The sequence below is a fragment of the Liolophura sinensis genome, chromosome 1, assembly GCF_032854445.1.
Source record: "Liolophura sinensis isolate JHLJ2023 chromosome 1, CUHK_Ljap_v2, whole genome shotgun sequence".
Lineage (NCBI taxonomy): Eukaryota > Metazoa > Mollusca > Polyplacophora > Chitonida > Chitonidae > Liolophura > Liolophura sinensis.
The window spans coordinates 37,617,777-37,638,057 of record NC_088295.1 but is presented as its reverse complement, the minus strand read 5'-3'; the positions used below and the strand labels follow the sequence as shown (position 1 = coordinate 37,638,057).

The 20,281-nt window shown below is 39.3% G+C and overlaps 1 protein-coding gene across 1 annotated transcript in view; it reads left to right on the top strand.

The window, feature by feature from the left end:
• LOC135461430 (uncharacterized) overlaps positions 1 to 19,859 on the top strand; it is a 41,899-nt gene extending 22,040 nt beyond the window's left edge. Inside the window, exons 2-3 of the mRNA XM_064738531.1 lie at positions 16,981 to 17,118; positions 17,568 to 19,859. Coding sequence (XP_064594601.1) covers positions 16,981 to 17,118; positions 17,568 to 17,656 — 227 coding nt within the window. The 3' untranslated portion in view covers positions 17,657 to 19,859. The remainder of the gene's footprint in view (positions 1 to 16,980; positions 17,119 to 17,567) is intronic.
• The last annotated feature ends 422 nt before the right edge of the window (positions 19,860 to 20,281 follow it).

Here is a 20,281-nt window from a genome sequence, read left to right as displayed (position 1 = left end):
AATGAGTGGCTAGGCACTGACGACAGTTTGCTACTTATTTTGTTGATAAGTTTAGAATATTTTTAGAACATTTCTAGAATACTACTTTATTGCTTAATTCAGATTTATTGGCTGACTTTATGTTCACTTTGACAAAGAAGAGACAGATGTTTTAATCACAACTGCATAAAATGTCTTTTGGTTCAGACAGCAATATTTTACCTGTTTCGGTGATAAAATACGTTGCATTGGTAACGAATTGGTCTCAAACGTCACATGTAATCCAGAACATTGTGAGGGCATCAACCGTGTTTACAGGACGTTAGAAAGGAATTCTCAATCAACATTTTCCATCAAATCCCATCGCATTCAAGCCGGTGAAAAACTTATCATGTTGTAAATTAAAATGGTCTTCCAGATTCGAAATAACAAAATCAAAGCTATGAATTGCTATTTAAGATGGTTGTTTCTTTCTACCATTTTGAGTGTCTTACAAAATAAGTTATGATTTGTATTTATTGCTAGATATTGTAAACAAAACAACATGGGTAGCTAAGGCTTTTCACTAAGACAGACTTGATCTAAAATACGATTTTAACGTCTTCAACTCAAAGCGAAAATGTCTGTTCAGTTTTCACTCGGTACATGTTTCACAAAAAGCAAAATGAGTGTCACTTGAAAGTAATTCAAACATTTTGTCATAAATTATTGACTTCAATATTTATTTGACGCAAGAGATTTAAATGGCATTCTGCACAACAACGAAAATTGTTCATATATACTCGTGTTGCCAGCCGATGATGAAACATTCGGTGTTGATGATGATAGGCACGATAACTATCATATATCTTTCTTTCTGCACACTGTCTAACTTTTTTCTATTGCACAATTTCTACACGTTTGATTTTCAACGTTGATGGATGGGTGTGGTACATGCATACTCGCATCAATACGTACGCTGCTTCCTACCACGGAATGCACCGTATTGAGAGTATTCACGCTCGATTTTTAGCACACTGATTTGAATTTTATAGCGAGAAGAACCGCGTCGAGCTGATGGAAGTTGCATGTAGGGAGGCGTTGGTTTGCAGAGGATCGATATTTCGGGCAATAGTCTTCAGTTATTCTGATCTTCTGGGTATTGCGGATTTATTCAGCGACGTGAAGGGTTAAACATATCAGCGGTATTCGTTAAGTATATGGATAAGCGCACCTTAAAGTGACAAAGATGAGATCAAAAGACATTCAGTCAATGGAAATTCCTTTTGACTTACTTCATGTTTTTATGGTCTAAATTATTTTCCAACTTTCTATGTGGACTTTATGAAATATTACTCTCAGGCTTATGAGGCGGATTGTACGCTGATGTGTCTTATGTCGCAGATTGTTCCAAGATCTCAAACATGATTCAGACTGTGCCCGGATCTAGCTTACGTCGCGGATTGCTCCCAGATCTCAAGCATGATTCGGACTGTACCCGGATTTCAGTCTTATGAGGCGGATTGTACACGGATCTGATGCTTATGAGGCGAACTGCACGCTGATCTGTCTTATGTCGCAGATTGTTCTCAGATCTCAAGCATGATTCAGACTGTACCCGGATCTAGCTGATGTCGCGGATTGTTCCCAGATCTCAAGCATGACTCGGACTGTACCCGGATCTCAGGCTTATGAGGCGGATTGTACACGGATCTGATGCTTATGAGGCGAACTGTACGCTGATCTGTCTTATGTCGCAGATTGTTCCCAGATCTCAAGCATGATTCGGACTGTACCCGATCCGACTTATGAGACGGATGTTACCGTAGCCGCATCTTTAGGAGCGGACTCCGGGCTTATGAGGCGGATTGTACCCTGGTCTCCGACTTTTGAGTCGGATTGTGCCCGAAGTTCAGTCTTGTGAGGGAACTGTACTAGACAGACATTACACGAATCTCAGACATATAGGGTGAATTGTACCGAAATCAATGGCTTATGTGGCTCCGAAATATCCGACTTATAAAAGAGGATTTTAACCAGCTCTCTAAATTATAAGGCGGATTTTACTTAGATATTGGGGTTATAAATAGAATTATAGTCTCTGCTTTATCCGTCTGTAACCGGATACATGGTGTATGAGGCGGAAACTCTATACTCTCGGGAATAAGTGTACTTCGTAAGTGAATACATTAAACGTTATGAAAAATGCTACAATAACACACAAAACATCAATTCACTTAACCGATGTCATTTTGTGTGTGTGTTGTAATCCTTAAATATTTCAGAAGTTTTGGGAAATTCACTTCTTTTCCCTTATGCGCTTTATAATCGAGTGTTGGGTAAAGTTATGATCACAGTGTGTAATCGATGATCAGACCGGAAATAATAACACTGCTTTTTTGTCAGAGGATCTTTTTTTATCCTGTGCAGTCCGCTGTAATTGTCTAGAACATGAATGATTTAAACATGTTTGGCCTGATATAATTTCCGAAAAGACATTAAGCTGCTTTTTTGCGTATTATGGCATTCATTGATTTTGAAGCTTTTTGCATTTCACCTATATCCATTGCTCAAAGTTGACAGCCAAAGAGTGATGGATAGCCCATTTGGATAAGTTCTTTAAGATTTAAGCTTCAGCAGACTGTTTTTCAATTATACGATCAGTTTGGCCAATATATGACGAACGTGTAAACACCGTTGTCATTAGCACCGTCATGTGGAATACTGGAAAACAATTTAGGTGTAAATGGACCCTTTTCTTGTTAACAAATTTTTTAAAGATTTTTCAAGACTTACAGGACTTCATGCTGAGACTTACAAATTAACACATTCACTCCCGTGCATCTGCCACGTGCGGTCTTCAGAGAGAGCCACTGTCCGCTGGACACCATTCGTGCCGCGTGTGACACCATTTGTGCAAGTCATCCTCGTGTACATATCATCGCAAAACAACAACATCGCAACTGTTCATGTATAAAAGGAACCTGTACAAAAACAATTGATGTAAAATCTATATGTTCCATTTTGGTATACACTGGAATAGTGAAATACCTGTTTAAAAGAGGACAGTCTCGTTTTTGGTATACGCTTACACAAGAAAAAAATGTAATTGCACTTTCTGTTTACCTGACATTGCCATTTTAGATGGCTGTGAATCCTCGAGGCTAGGCAACTTTGTATTGTTTTTGTGTAAATGTTTTCTTAACCTGATAAAAATAATAATTTTGTTGGCAGCTGACGTCTAATGCATATAAATTGCAATTAATATCATTGCATTTTACGTACTGTGTAATTCTACTTAAGCCAGGGTGCTATAAAGGGTGTTTAAGTCGCTACATTTAAACATTTACGTGAATAGTAAGAATAAAACTCTAACCCAGGTAAGATGACAAGAGACTGGAATTCACCGGTTACATGTGACAGTTGACAAATGGTCACATGTAACCGGTGAATTCCAGTCTCTTGTCATCTTATCTCTTCCACTCTAGTGTTACGCTATATACTCTATTTTTTTGTATTAGTTAGTATTGTTTTAAACTCAAGCGGTGCAGCGCGCGCTCTACTCATGACACTTGATGGGTGATGCAATGTGGGTCACCGGAACGTGGGTTTTTGAGGCTATGTTTTCATTTCAACCCTGTGTACAGTCTACTCAAGCTATGACCCTGAAAATTAGTCAGTATATTACCAAAACCATACCATTTGAATGGCTAAAAATTGAAGAGTTTGAAAAAAGGATAATGGAGCAATGCAGCATCAAAGTACGGCCTATTTTTTATACCCACCCTATATACCAGAAACATATACATGTATATACAGATGTGAAGGTTATTTACTGTAGGCATATTCAGTAAATGTCTCTCTCTCTCTCTCTTGTACCCTTTGTTTTCAGAATCTCACTCAGAAAGACAGCACAATGTATGTAGGCCGAATCAATGTTCCAAATGACCTCCCTCCAGCTACATTTATTACGAGCTCGGGAATCCCCGACAAAGAGCACGCTCGCCTATCTACCCTATAACCATTGACATATATTGCAGACCATAAATTGGGTTTATTGCGGACCAAGCACCTATAACACAGGCCATGCGGCTCATATAAGCTTCTCCAAACGTATTACAGCGGCTCTTAGCCCGATTTAAACTTCAATTTGGGGCAAAGATCAGCACTGACGGGATTGGCAAGATTGGTTTGCAGACGGAACGTGGACCATAAGAAGTTCCACGAGCTTCCGGCTTTGGGAAAGATGCTTTGTGGACAAAGCCAGGAAGAATCCTGCCATATAAGCCCGGGGCTATTCAACAGTTTTCTTGCGTAACATCACAGTTATCGGTTTGGATCACAGAAATGAGTCAAGGGAGGGAGTAACTTTTGGCTTCCCTCAGACATTGAACCAAATAAAATTACTGAAGACTCTTACGATAGTTTTCTCCAACCACAGCAGTTGATGCCGTCAAAGGATTTTCCATACCTTGTCTTAGAGGAATTGAAGATAAAAAAGTGATGACTAGACTGTGAAATGAAGTTGGAAGTATATATACAAGGCTGGGGAAACATGAGTATCAGGTGATTAAGACATATAAAATTAAGATGTGACAAAGAATAAGGTTAGTGTTAGAAATGGTACGTGAATAATAATAATAAAGGCAAGAAAATTGATAAGAATTCCATATTGGTTTTCTCACAGAATAGCAGCAGATCACGTGCTAGACCGTAGCTACCTGAAGCAAGCTATGACGTACTTTTCGTCATCATGAATTTGAAACAATGCAAATCGTTCCTTGCGTGGCACTTCTGAAAATGAAGGCACACATAACAATTGAAATGTATTTCATACTTTACGGTAGCAGTTAATTATATGCTGTCGCCAGAATGCATTGTCGTATGGCAAACAGTTAACTTTATTAACATTATTGACTATATTTACGACTGGAAGCTGGACAATACGAATTTATTGAGTAAACTGAGAGCAAGTGACTACGATGTCTACAGTGAGGGAGAATGTCACTAACGAAGAGTCTAATTGTCTTCACGGAAGAGTCTGAAAGTCAGAACCCAGTAGCTGACCGCGTATGGTGAACATGCTACCTCATTCTTCGGTATCGACCAGCTGTGGCTAATTCCACCGTTTGACCGTTCTTGCTGATCGAATATAAGCATAACGTGCTTTGGGAAAGAATTCTACGTATATTGGCCTGAATTTCTCAGATATATAGACATTGTCGATGCATTATTTTACATCTTCGATATCAAATACAAATAGTTTGTCATAAATGATACTACCTTAACACGCTGGAAATCGTACTTAGCTTCTGCGGAGATTGTATAAATGTAGCCGTCGAAAGACACATTTATACACCAGCTGTCAGCCAAAAAGGACGTAACGGATCGGTAATCGCAAGACCAAATTCAAAAAACAAGGTTCCACATTAACGACCAAAGAACCAAGAAAACACCGAGAAAGAGAAGCAGTCAATAGTTTTCAATGATGACTGATAGACCCAATATTCTAAGAGAGTGAATTAAATCTATCGATATCATGTACCATGCCAGTTTATAAGATGTCGATGTGGCGATGTTGTCTTAGTAACGCGAGGAATATATGACTCGTAGCTAGCCACGTGTTAAGCGGACATAATTATGCGGCAGAGTAAAAGATATTCTGTGCACTCCGTTCATATTTTGTTACAAGATAACTGCATTCACTTTAAAATTTAAGAAACATTGAGTGAAGGTGTTTGATGCAATATCCATGACACTAGTTTTTGCGGAAGTACCTTAAGACGCTGACTGAAATTGTCACGGGCCTCCTTGGCCGAGGCGGTTAGCACGCCAGTGCGGCGCAATGCCCTCCTTGTGAGTTCAAGTCTTCCCCTCCGGCCGTACGTGGGAAGGTCTGCCAACAACCATAATACTGCCCGCAGTCGTATTAGTGAAATATTCTTGAGCACGGCGTAAAATATCATTTAAATAAATAAAAAAGTCACAAAACCAGGTTGTCACAAGATCTAGCAAATGCTACAAAGCGGAATATGTACACATCATGCACAAGGCCATTCCGTGAATTGCAATCCAAGAATGGATAAATCAAAACTAACCCTCCCTTCGTAAAGTCGGTGTGACAGGAAAACGTTGTGGTAAGATATACTTTCTGGAAAGTCTGTAGTTCCTTTAAATCCAGAGAAGGTGGATATCTTCTTTCACTGAGAAAAAATGATGATTTTTAAAGTGAGTGTGCAGCTTTACGTCAGGAGGTTTAGAGTGGTTGTTTCTTTATACACGGTTGCCTCCTTCATCTTATTTAGTGCGACTTAAAACCCCAATGAAGTAAGTTAGCAAGAATGTCAAATACTCTGCTAAGTATATTATGAATATTTGTACTGTATTGCTTTCATAGCTCGACACTTCCCGTAGGGGTGTGTAGAGGATGCATTAAGACGGGTGAATTACCAACAACCACAAAATAGAGTGAAAAATCAATAAAATGGAGCTAACGTAGTTTCCACTTCTAAGCCCTTAAGGAATTGGAAAACTGGAAGAATATGAATGTCGGAAATTAATTCAGCGGAAGTGCATTTGGTTTTATGACCATCTTGACGAATACGTTCCGGTTAGGTATTATGAAATTTGAAAATTACAAACTGGCCGCTGAAACCTGAAGAAACAAGGAAAGAAGACAAAACTGATTTAAGAAACTATACGCCGCTCAAAATAACACCGGTGTTGCAGAATCATACAGGTTTATGAGATGGTTAGCTCTCTGCTACAGTTATTTATACGCAGAAGGAAAGTTGTAATTAAATTTAACAAAGGTAAATTATGGTTGAATTGTAACTAGTCCAAGAAAAGTGGAAAGTGGGGAGAGAAAGGGGGAGATTCATGAGAAATTGTCGTCCTATGTGTAAGTGATAGTTTTCTGTGACCTGGCAGGATATCGTGTTAGCTGTTCTAAAGGGATACTAAGTGGATGAGTAATCAATAGTTCTCCGAGCAGCTCAGTGTGTTTACAAAGTGTTTTGCCGTGGTCGGTGGCATCTGGGACAAGATGCCACTTGAAGTAGCTACGTGTTATTCCTGGCCAGAAGTAAAGCGACAGATTTGGTGAGGCGTGATAGTGGCAAAGACCTTTCGCGCACCAAGTCTGCTTGGGACTGGTTTATACAGGGGTGACGAGTTCATGATACAATTGACCCACTTGTGCTGGCCGAGACTGCCACGTGACAGTGTCTGGTCGTACCATATTGCAATTAAGCTTTAGACCTATATAGAATTAGCCCCACCTTATCTTCTTCCGCCTCCACAGGCATCATGCGAAGGGCGAGACATAAGGAAATGTGTCTACTCTAAGCTAATCCTATTTTATCCAAGGTCCAGACAGTTCTGTTTGTTCGCGATGATATAACAGTCGGAAATAGATGCGTAAATCAAACAGTATCGTATTTGCGGTCATTTCATTTTGAAAGCAGAAATCACATGGTATGTTTCAAGTGAAATTATCCAGTGAAAGCTCGTTGATCTCTTTTGTACCAATTTGTAGTATCTGAATGTAACCAAATAAGGACTAGCACGTTACGAAGTTCAATTCTTTGATATGGGACTTAACAGTGACCATTACCGTACATACTTGGTGGTAATAGTTCCTGTTGGTAATAAGCTTTATGGCCTTTACCTTGATGATTGTCAATGTCCATGCCAAACATTTCAAACTATGGGTCCATATTCCTTCGCCCCCATTGTTTTAGAGGCATTAGTCAACAGGGCCCAGTTGTTCAAAATTGAGCAAAATGCAGGCCTGACATTAACTTTATTCCCTAGGAAAGTCCAGCTTTTCTGTAATAGAACAACACTGGTATGAACATCATTTTGTTATTCGTTACCTTCCATTAATAAGAGAGTGCGATACAAGAGAAATTCTCTGAGGGAAAGAGCGTCACTTAGGACGATGATTTCAGCACTGCCACTTCCTCTACCTATAAGTCTGAACGTTGAGGTACAAGTTCAGATTGTTAATTAAGGCATTGTGCACCAATAAAACAGTAAAACCAGACACGAGAACTTCTTGTGCACATGTTATCACGTATAATGCTTTACCTGTTGTTTGATTGTACTGTTATCAATGTATCCAGTCGTGAAGAGCTATTTTATCTACAAGGGAAAATGACGTTTTGTGTTTTAACAAAGAAGTTATTTTGTTATTACGAGAACAAGATTTCAAATATATTTCGATTATGTTATGCCTTTGCCATCAAAAGAATATTTTGTAAACATTTTTATATTATGAATAGCAAAACTGAAGCTGTGAATATTTTTATGACTGATGACTTGGACCACATGGATAAAGGCAAGGTAAAGCATTACTGTCATATTCAGGACATGGCCTCAACTAGGACACTTGAAGAAGTAGAACGCGGTCTCAAGATCAAGCTATCAAGACTTTTCATCATAGCTTCTGAGGTGTATGATTGGCAGTTACCATCCGCCAACGCCGGCATCATTGTTTTGATATATAGAAAACAGTAACTGACTTTAATGTTCCTTAATTTGTGTGGAATTGCCTCTTGTTGGGGTATATGATGACAGGCTTAAACGTTATGCTAAATAAAATGCCGAGCTGGACATAGATTTGGAATAGATAGAGCTTTTGTCCAAGGGTTTCTTAGCCTACCTATGTTATTTATGAAAAAACGTCGGCCAGCAACTGAGTTAGAATGAGTAGTGGTTGAAAGATATAGGATCATTACTATTTTTTGGCCTCCAATTTTGGTGCTAACGAGAACATTGGGCAAGATTTTTTTTTCGAACATTGTCTACCTTAAGAAGTGGTAAGGGTTATAATTATACATTACTAGTACTGTACAACCTTTTTCTGCTTTTATGTCTTATTTTGCTGATGGCATTTGCTACATAAATGTCTGTTACCAAAATGTTTTGCTCCAGGAAAATCGCGCCAGTTCAGGGAAAATATTGAACTAGTCACGTTATAGGCATTTAGATATGACAAATGCATTCCGTGCTAAAGAAAAAGCGATGATTTGCAAAAAGTACTTGAAACATCTGGATACCAACGCATACATACGACCTGGTTACTGAGGCACAAAACATAACATTGTCCTTAATGGCGCTAAAAGCTGAAATGCTGAGAACACGTCGGGAAAAATGAGCGATGTCCTGGAATGCATGGGTAATAAATTATGCATCTTTAGTGGAATGTGGTTGCTCGAGAGTATCAAAAAATATACCATGGCTATGAAAGTGGCTGTCATCAAACAAGAGTGAGTTATTATCATTATGTGAGTAAAGGTTTTTAACATTTGTCTGGAAACGGCTGTACAGCGGGTATGCTGAAGAGTTTCTAGCACTTTTACATAACGCTGGGTGGAATACACGCTATGTGCCTCTATGGATCCAGTGTTACACGTTTTGAAGCCTTAGGGCCAGCCACAATGACTAGGCCTATATATGCATGCGCAAACAGCGATAATTATGCCTACGAACAATGCTCTAAGAACAATCTTCACCTTTTAGCGTAGCATGTTAACTTTCATCATTGATATCACCATAACCAGTTAACAATGATGCTTTGTTTTAAGGGCGGCTGCATTAGATTATCAAATGGTGAGCACCAAGCCTAGAAATAAATTCACTTAATGCTAGATGGAAAGAAAGAAAGGCCACACAAATGCAAATTTAATGGCATAATTGCTAGCAGAACAAACCACGACAGAAGACAAAATTGCAGGCCTACATTGGCCACAACGCTTTTATCGTTGTGTCCATATCGGTACATAACTAAGTAGACAGAACGCTTCATCCTTGTGTAGCACACGTAATAATACCGATCTGATTTAATGTGTCTGTGGTTTTAAATCTATAACAGTCTATAGATGCTGATGAAAAACTATTGGCAAGAGATGCCCGCAACCTACTCCCTCCCCTCACCGCACTCCCCCCCTCCCCCCCAAATGACACTCACGGGCTACCGTTATGTTTTACCATTTCAAGAAACTGAGAAGCAATCAGTGCTTTTTGCATGTTACCATTGGCAACCAGACAGTAGCATGGTTTTGTTCAGGTAATCTTGATATCAGGCACGTTGCTTTTGTAAGGGTGCAATCAATGGCTACGTTCTACTTATATTACCAGTGAAGGCCCAAGGTTTATCTTGGTTATATTGGCCAAACTATGCACAATGTTCGCAGATAGCCTGATCTCCCGTTAGGATTCCCGTGTTACTGAATCGATCTATAGTTACTCATTGTGTTCCCAAACAAGACAATATCGCTTTAATATTTGTGTTATCTCGGTGTAACCTGAGTTATGTGTATGGACATATCCACTATATTCTCGAGATAAACTGATCTGACCTCCACTATGTTCACTGCGATAAAACTGATCTGACCTCCACTATGTTCGCTGGGATAAAACTGATTTGACCTCCACTATGTTCGCTGCGATAAAACTGATATGGCCTCCACTATGTTCTCTGGGATAAAACTGATTTGACCTCTACTATGTTCGCTGGGATAAAACTGATTTGACCTCCACTATGTTCGCTGGGATAAAACTGATTTGACCTCCACTATTTCGCTGGGATAAAACTGATTTGACCTCCACTATGTTCGCTGGGATAAAACTGATTAGGTTAAATTACTCTTATCGCAGTCGAATCAAGGTTATATAGGTCAAGTTGTTCATGGTATCCGTAAGTGGATCATTCTACTTACCAAATCAAGTATGCGTGTCATATAAGAGTGATAGGAGCAAGACAGACATAGGACCTTAAACGCTCATTCTGTTCACACCATGTCTGTTTAGGGGCACTGATTTATCCAAGCTGAATTAAGCTAATATAGGTCAAGTTAGGCACAAAAGTCATGCGTAAGACATTGTCTCCTTTTACGCATGCAGTATAAGAAAGCTTAACCTAGGCTTACAGTATCTCTGGCACTCTGCTTCATGACTGTGTCTAATTCCACTTAACCCGGGGCCTGGAAATGTATATTCATCGTGTTGAATAAGATCTCCACGTTGGATATATGAACAGTTGCAATCAAAGCGCAACTGAGATATATATTTTGTTATCGTCAACTGATATTCTAGCATTGTACACTATTTGAATACTGATTTCACCCAGTCGCCTTGAACATACTTTGCGTCTTTCCAACATCATTGAAAACTGTTGACTGCTTCTCTTCCGTCCTATTTCCGTACTTTATATTCTTTCTTAGTTCTTTGGGTTTGTGTTATACGTCGTTCTGCGAATTGGCCTTGAGATTATATTCCTAGAACGTCCTTAATGGTTGACGGTTGGTATAGGAATGTCTGTTTTAAGGAAAAGATACAAGTACAGTCGAATGTAAAAAATTAATTTTCCACTCGCGTTGATTAAAGGTTATGTCGAATTATGCTTTCCACGATTTCAGATTTCAAAGGTTCACGGATGTAAGCGAATTCAGGAATGATGAGATAAAGAGCAATTTGTTATGTGAAAGCAGATCAAAGAAAAGTTTCCATGCGTATAGTATTTAAGCAGCGTCTATGCCATGTGCCTCTGACACATCCCAGATGTAAGGGAAATAACACTAGAGTCAAAGCGGTAAATGATATCTATAGTTATAACACGATAAGCATGCATGTCTGGGCTCTTGTTGCCGACAGCTGAACAATGAAAATGCAGCATATCAATGATATGCATGTCATAACGTTTGCTTCGGTTAAATCTTGTCTAGTATTAGAAAAAAAATGTTCAGCCATAAATATCCCTAAATCCACCCACTTTTAGCACTTGTAAGTTAGGGCTCACATTTTGGCAGCAAGGCCAGGTATGTTGGAACACGCACACAGTGTCAGCAATGGTGTCATGGTTTCAAGGCATAAATTATGTCACACTAAAGTTATGTGGTAAATTGGTCACGAGCGTGTGAAATAACGGCCATCCTAGCAGACAGTTGCGTACAACAGCACTAATTGTTACATCCTAAGTATACGTCCCGTGATAAAATAATGGAACCTGGCTTTCACCGTACATCAAGGATAGCAAACATGTATCAACTTACACAATACACGCAAACCCCAAAGGCAAGACTGTAATCTGGTCTGCACCAGATTACAGTCTTGCCTTTGGGGTTTGCGTGTATTTTTTGTTTAAATATTTTTTAACAATGTTTTTTAAATACGGTACTTGTTTTCTTATCTGGATACAAATGTAAACGGTGATCCCTACCTTAACAAATTTACAGGTGCTAAAAGTATGTGGATTTAAGGACATTTATTTATTTAAGAATTTAGCCTAAGCAAACGTCATGATATGCTGCATTTCATTGTTGAACTGTCCTACAAGTATTCATTGGCCAACGATGTCAGTGAACCGCTGATTAGTTTGTGGTATTTACTGAAACCAGATAGAAACTTAAAGGCATTAATATTGTTTCCGCAGACCCAAATGACTGACAGCATACTGTAAATGAACGAATGAATGAATGCTTGGAGTTTATCGTCGTACTTAACAATTTATCAGTCATACGACGACGAGGAGTCATTAAGTGTGTGCATGCATGTATACTGTGTCTTCTTGTGCTCCCGCCACTGAAGTATCATGCCGAAGACACCAGACATAACACCCCACCTAGTCATATTATACTGACACCTGGCAAACCAGTTTTGTTTCCTTGCTTTAACCTCTCAGTGCTGAGCGTCAAGCGAGACATCAACAGGTACCATTTTTAAGGTCTTTGGTATGACTCGACCCGAGATTGATCCCCCATCTCCTGACGTCGACGTGAACGCTATAACCGTTAGTTCACCGAAGAGATGAATACAATAAATGAATATGTATTTGTTCTGTTCTCCAACAAGTGAAAACAAACCTTTTTTTACTCTTCTTCATGTCAATATATTGAATTGAGTTTCTTTTCAAATTCTCTTTCTCCTATCTCAAACTATTACATCCACAAGCACAACTGGAAATACTCAGCACTGCGCTGGCAAGCTATGGCGAGCTGTACAGTTTATGTATTGTGGGATAAGCACAGATAACTTCAGTCTCAACTGAGCCTAATGCATCTAAAGCTTAGCCTTGCATCACGCTCTGTGATCCTTTTCTAAGCTCCTTTGTACTGGTGCCAAACAGTGCGGACGGTTTGCAAACATCCGAGCAGTTTCTGTATACAGCGTAAATTGAAATTGATCTATGGTTTTCATTTTCAGACAGTGATGCATTTTACGGGTTTAACCAGAACACACAACAACAATGTACAGCAAGATAAGGGCTATCTCACATCCAAACACAGTGCCTCGGCGGATATGTCTCACATGGTAAATTGACAAGACGCCGTACTTCACCAATTACTTGTAACCATTTGCCAGATATCACACTGTCGTCGCTGCATGTTTTACTATACATGCTGTACGCCTTTAATTACATCACGACACATTGTGCCTTTTGTCTTGTTCTTTTTCTTGTTAAAAAAGCCAAACAGGAGAACTGCCTAACGCATGCGACGCAAAGATTTAAAGAACTGAAGGAAATATATCGTCTGTTTTCAGTTTAGCAAACCCTTAATGATTATTGAATTCATTTCAATTTACAGGTCACTCTGTTTGATTTAAAAAACGAATACAAAAACAGTATCTCCCTGAGCGTATTTATATCTCCACGCAACTCAGGTACTGATCTAATAAAATACTCAAGCTTTCTACGTGGCAGTTTTGAAGTTTAATTGAAACTCCACGACTCATTAGGGTTGAACTTTTTCTTAAGGATGCAATCACGACTATTGTTCGGTCCAATGGGTCTTGATAGCCTAGGAATAGAACCACTCTTACTGCTGCCGCTTTCCTGAGGCCAATCGAATAACGCCGCTGTCTAGAACAGCTCTCATATTGCTGCTTGCCGAGGGCAATTGACTTCATGTCTCCGGGGTAAATTTAACAGTGTGAAGTTTGCCACAGAATTTGGGGTTTGATTAGACTCGCTCTACCTCGAATCCACACGAAGTCCTTCAGGATATTGGGAACCTCTTAGTGAATGACCCCAGCGCGGGGTGGTTAAGCGATCTCTCCAAAACGGTCACGAAGGTATGGTGTCCATCTGGACTTTAGACATGGGTAGAGATGTCAATCAGACGACGAGTGAGTCAGATCGTGGCGGGCAATTGCCGGCGACATTAAACACATTCCTCCGTTGTGATTCAGTGTATGGCCTTTTGTTGGCCATCACTGTTATTAAGCACTGACCCATAGCCAGAGGATATAGGTGGATGCAGTTAAGCCGTACAGTTAATAAATCCAAGCAAAAATCCGAGATGACAAAGTCAGCGTCGATGCCTTGGTCAGATACTGTCTATAGGATACCAGGCACGATTTTGTCGCACTCAGTTTGTCTGCAGCTGAGGACCGGAATTGGCGTGATATCAAGACATGGTCCATGTTGTGGTTGTCTATTTTCTACATTCAAAACCACAACCCTTTGACATATCCCCTAAATATAATGACAACCCCAAATCCGCAATTCCCCAACTATTCAAGGAAATATCACAAACCAACATCATCATCAGAATAGTGTAAGTATTTATAACGGTTTTTAATTCATGGATTCATGCATATATATTTGGGTCACTTCAAAGTAATTAATGGGATAGTTATATATCATAAGAGCGGAATTGCTCCGTTGTGGGAACAAAAGTTTGTTCAACGTACATTAAAAGAACACAGCAGTACAACAGACTTTGGGAAAACGTGAGACAAAATCAAATTGTAGTTATCAGTTCTCAATAATATGTAAAAAAAATATTAGCCATTTTGACTGTGGGAAATATAAAATTGAACACTAGGGTAGTGAGACGAATCACTCAGATACCATTCTTTTTTTACTGTGCTTCTGTGGGGCCAGGCTGAAGACATATACATGTAGCTAACAAAGGAATACGATGTTTAGACATACTGTCGGTTTTCATTTGCTAGCTTGCCTAGATGCCCAACGGCTGAGCTAATGTACAGACGGTTTTAGCTGACAGTTTGAACCAGTATGTCCGCGAAAAAGCATGGCAAGCCTAAGTCTTATGGAGCAGGCCTCTAGGGTAGGTTCATCAGGCAGAAACCCTAAAACCTCGGGTGTTATGGAAACAGAAAATGTTCCAAGGAAAGCGATACGACTTCAAACAGTTTATGGATATTAAGGATTCTATCAGGCGGAAAAGTCGAAACTTCCCTACGGCTGCTGCCAGTATAGCGCAATATGTTAATTTTTAGATTTTAACTGCAAATGCAGATTTTATCCAGTGGACGGTTTATATGGTATAGGAACATATTTTGCTTGAATCAATATTTCCCCCCTTTGGCACAGCTTCCCCTGGTATGTCGGTCTTTGATCAAATTTTCCTTTTTCTTAGAAATGCATATCTGTGCGTAAGAGCGGTAATTCGGTAAGTGAATTGACGGATGATTTCGGTTTAGATTTGCGGTTAGCCAGCTAGATTAGACCCACATATCGCAGTGTCATGGCCTTCTGACACTGTAACATCCTCCAGCTACCACTGTTTGTGGAATCAGAGTGATACGAAGGGGTTGACGGCGGTCTTGTGGTATGTTACGTCGTTTTCTATTTGTTTTTCACCAGTACACTGTACAAGTCTGTGTTTCAAATGTGAGAAAAATTGTCAGCAACTGGTGGTTTATCGCCGAAGACTTCAGTTTGTATCACCAATAAAACTTACCGTCATAGTACAACGAAGCACTCTTCAGTATATCGTTAAAAAGATGAAATAAATAAATGCCCAGAAATCATTGCTATATACCACACCTTACATAACGTATACAAGGTGTGGGTTCAACGATCTTGGATAGGGAATTCAGTGTAGATTAGCCGGCTCGCATTGCTCATGTACCGTACAAGTAATTGGCTAAAACGGAGCTGGCTAGGCTCGTGTGGTCGTTTGCATAGTTCAGCATTCGTTGAAAACCTCCAATGTCTCACATGCTTAGATGTACATAACAAGTGAGAATGTTTGTCATTAACTTGCCAAAGGTCGGATTACACCTCTGGTTCTGGCACTTCCGCCCACAAAACTTACCACCATCATGTATGTCACAAATTCTTTTAGCGTTAAACAACGGTCAAGTATGTATAAACAGATGAAATCAGTGTACGACTTGAGCACCTGCTTTTGTTTAACAAGGGTCGTGTGTCAGAGATTTCTCATATGCGAAATGCTGTCGTGTGTTACAGGATAAACACTATTTCTATGTAAATCAATGATGTTGACTATACGGCGTCAAAATAAAGAAGGGAAAAGCAGTTCCATGGCTGCATAAACTTAAGGCCTGTTGACAAAAAAGTATAGATCAAACTGCTGTGCTCAAGTTGACAAATGCAAAACTTCATCTCCATTTGCATGTGCAAGCATTTCATAATTCCAAGTAACTCTCGTTCGAGTCTATCTTTGTATGGACATTTTTTTAAATCATTGTCAATGAGAAACTTTGCAGCCGTAAATCGTTAACCAACCGTCTGTAAGTGGAACAGACTGAATACGTGAACTGCCACAGAAATCGATTTATGTACATGTGGGCACTTTAAAGTTTTGCAGCAATACTTTTTACAATGTCTTTGCCATTCCGTATTGATATCCTTAACTGTATATCATAGGAAAAAATCCTTATTTGGCCGTCTTATTTTGGTCACTTATTTACTGCGATAATTTGTCTTGATTCTCATCTCAATGGACCTTTATCAGCATTATTTGTTATAAAACTTGCACTCTGGGTAACAGGATGCTAAATGCCATTTCAGCCTGTAAAACTGAAATCTAAACTAAAAACAAAAGAACAAAGGCTTGTTTAATCTCAAGTCTCAATTCGTCCGTTGATGGTGACTGCAATGTATCAGCATTCAGTCATAAAATCAGGTAAAATTCGTATGGAGTTGTTTGAAAGCTCAAACAAAGAAATGCACATTTACCTGATTAACAAAGAAATCCATAACTGCTGCCAGGTTCTTAAGAATCTACTTTCTTATTGTTTTAGACACAAGTCGGAAAACGACGAAAGGTTACCATAAACTCGGCCAAATGGAGACTGATCAGGGAGGGAATTCTGACAGCGAACATGAGAGCGACTCAGAGACGGAAGATTCCGCACAGCAGGAGTCAGAGTCAGATTTCGGTGCGTACGATAATAGTATAAAAGAGCAACATCATGGAGAGTACAACTAGATTGTGCTGGTCTAGAATTACTCAAAATGATGTTTTGCCAAGACATTTAACTAATATTTCCATGAAAAGAATGCAGAGGGTTAATCCGAAGGAAATAACAGTTCATTAGCAGAATTCTGGTTTATACAGGCATAAAATACAAGACAACAGCATAAACCATCTCCAAGGCCATAGCCATGTACTAACAATTCATGTCGCTGAAAATCTTTGAAATAATGGTGAGCTACACCATAATGCAGTTCTGTTTAAGATATAGAATCCAGATGATTTTATAAGAGATCAAGATAGCCAGTCGATCATTTGAATTATTTAATCCAGTATCCGAGTGATTTGATAGTAGCTATCACTAGTTTACATCTGTTTGATAAATGTAACATCTACCTAATTTCTCCAATACAGATTGGACTGACGAGGACGACAGAGATTGCAGTGGGCATGGTTCATCAGATGAAGGGCCATCAGACGAGGAGAAGGAAAGCCTGTTGTGAACAAATGAGAAGATCTTGTTACAGCGGAATAACATCCTCTGTACCAGACAATTGGTGTTATTAGGATTGCCAGTTCCGGCAGATTACGCGCAACAGTCAGAAATGCCTCCGGGTCTGCGAGTGTTACCACGAGGCTTAGAAACCAGGCTTTCAGGGACAGATGATATATCGATAGACGATTACCAGACAACGATGACGTGCTCATTTTTGTTTAAAATCGAGACTTGTAAAACATTTACAGAACACTCTGCAAGTCGTCCAGTCGTCTAACGTCCAGCCAAAATGTGCTACCAATTCTTCGAAGGTGTCTTGGAGAGTGAAATCGTGTTTGTTTTGGTATACATTAAAACAGCGTGAATTTTTTCACAAAGTTTCAGTTTTTGATCCTTCATTATTCCCATGGGCAAGTGACAGCCAGTGAGAAGTCTTAAGATACGAACTCGCACGTTGTAACGTCTTGATTCATTGACACGGGTATTGTAGATGTTACTACTCATGATGAACATTCCAGGAAGTATCCTGCTTCTGATGACCTGCGTTAGCTGGGCAACGCTGTAGACAATTTTGCAATCAGATAACTATAATAATGGATGGGGTACCAACATATGTTCAGTTCGATTCCTTTTCATTTTTGTCATTGCTGTCAACTTAGCTAAGATTTCTCGACAGGTCTATATGAAGAATGAAGAACCAGAAAATCTGCATCCTTCGTGAACGCGAAGGAATACATTTGTATAGGCGATATCCACGTGATCCGTCAATAGTTTCAATGTGCAGAGACAACAACTGAGATTGGCATGGTGGCCATATCACTTCTTGGTTGACTTTGGGTCGCCTAATGGAAACCATTGCTTGAGACAACGGATTTCAGAAAAGGAAAATGCAAACATCCCCTGTAAAGGAAGTGTAGCATGTACTGTACTTACCTGTTTATTGCTGCTATGCCTTTCCAGCTTGGTACGTCTTTGTAAATATTTGGGGTGATATTCGGTTCGCAAAGATTGCTTTCCTTTTACATGGAGCCATGGTGACGCCAGCCGATTCATGGGGGAAGACGAATCGTAACACATGATCACGTTTGTATTTGTTTGGGACTCTGGCGTTAAACAGCAATCAAATAAATAAATAAATAAATGCATTTGTTTGGACGTTCCCGCGATTTGAGTCAGTTGTTCTCCTTCGCTCTTATTATAGGACCTATGTCTTTCAGATTTCACTTTCAAACTGGTAAACACTAGTTTATTCTAGGCAATCACAGGAATTTTGTTATGGACATAACCAAACTGATTGGCGAAATGCTGCATACATGTATCCATGTCAGTTAACAACCTGAAACTAATCATGGTGTTGACTCCATTTGTGAAATATCTGCTGGGCATATTTCCGGTGTGCAGTGGTGGGCTAGAAACGTCAATAGTTTTATATATATTCATCTGTTAGTACTCGGTACCAAAGACCAAAATTTAAGTTGGTCAGCGAAGAGCTAAACGATGGGTTGTATACATTCTTATAAAGTACAACCGTTGTGTGGTAACAATTTGGCATCAACATGTACCGTTATTATCTATAGGGATGCTCGCACCGAATCGTCCAAATCGACATTATGTAGTTTTCATCGTTCCATTATGCCTGATGTGGTTTCCATCGTTCCATTGATATTAGCCTTAGTCTGCAACCATGTAAAATCGCATAATACAAATCACTCGGTCTATTATGAATACGAATATTTAACCTGATCCAAAGACTATACATAATGTCTTCCATCTGTAACTGGGTATTGCTTTGACAGTTCATGCTGGCAGTTTTTGCTAAACGTATAGGTTGTATTTTTTCTTCACAGTCCATCGTTATTTCTGGTGTAGACTTTATTAGGTGTTTTTTTGTGAGAAGTGTGTCAGCTTTTTTTCTAATGTCCCTGTTCACAATCGGTATTATAATTGGAGTACACATTTGGCTGACACACTTCCTTGTTCGTAAGGCAGTTTGAATACCACTCTTCCAAACTGAGCAATAGTTTCCGAATTATTTAAGTCTTCTATTAGGTTTCCTAAATACCTACCGATTATGTAACTTTAATTTGTAATATATAGAACATACAACTAGGTATTGTCAGTTTCCATCTTGATTTTTGATATGACACTAACTTGTTCGTTATGTGGAACTGTTATAAATGAATATATCAATTTGTCCTATTGGCATTATCAGGCAGTATTGCTATGTACATGTATTTATATTACAAAAGGTCATTAAACAATCATATCAAACCTGGATTGTCGGTGAGTCATGTGGCGCTCGTTCAAGTTATATTACTTCCACAAGGCAATGTCTAAAATGACAATAAGACAATGGCCTCAAAATCCAAAGCATCGTTGAATAGCCAAACTGGTCTTAAGATTGCACAAGTGTCCATGCTGTTTTTTTTTCCAGGAAGTTATCCATCTGTTGAAACCGAGAAATTATTTAATTCCCCATCCTTGGAAACACCTCAAAATACACGAAACAGTTTTTTTTTAGCTTTATGGTCTCGTCAGAGTTTACTGAGAACTTCAGTGCTGTGTCCTCTTATTTCCTCATGTTGTCAAGAAAAAATGAAAACACTACTACAGGCTCTGCAAAACAATCCCA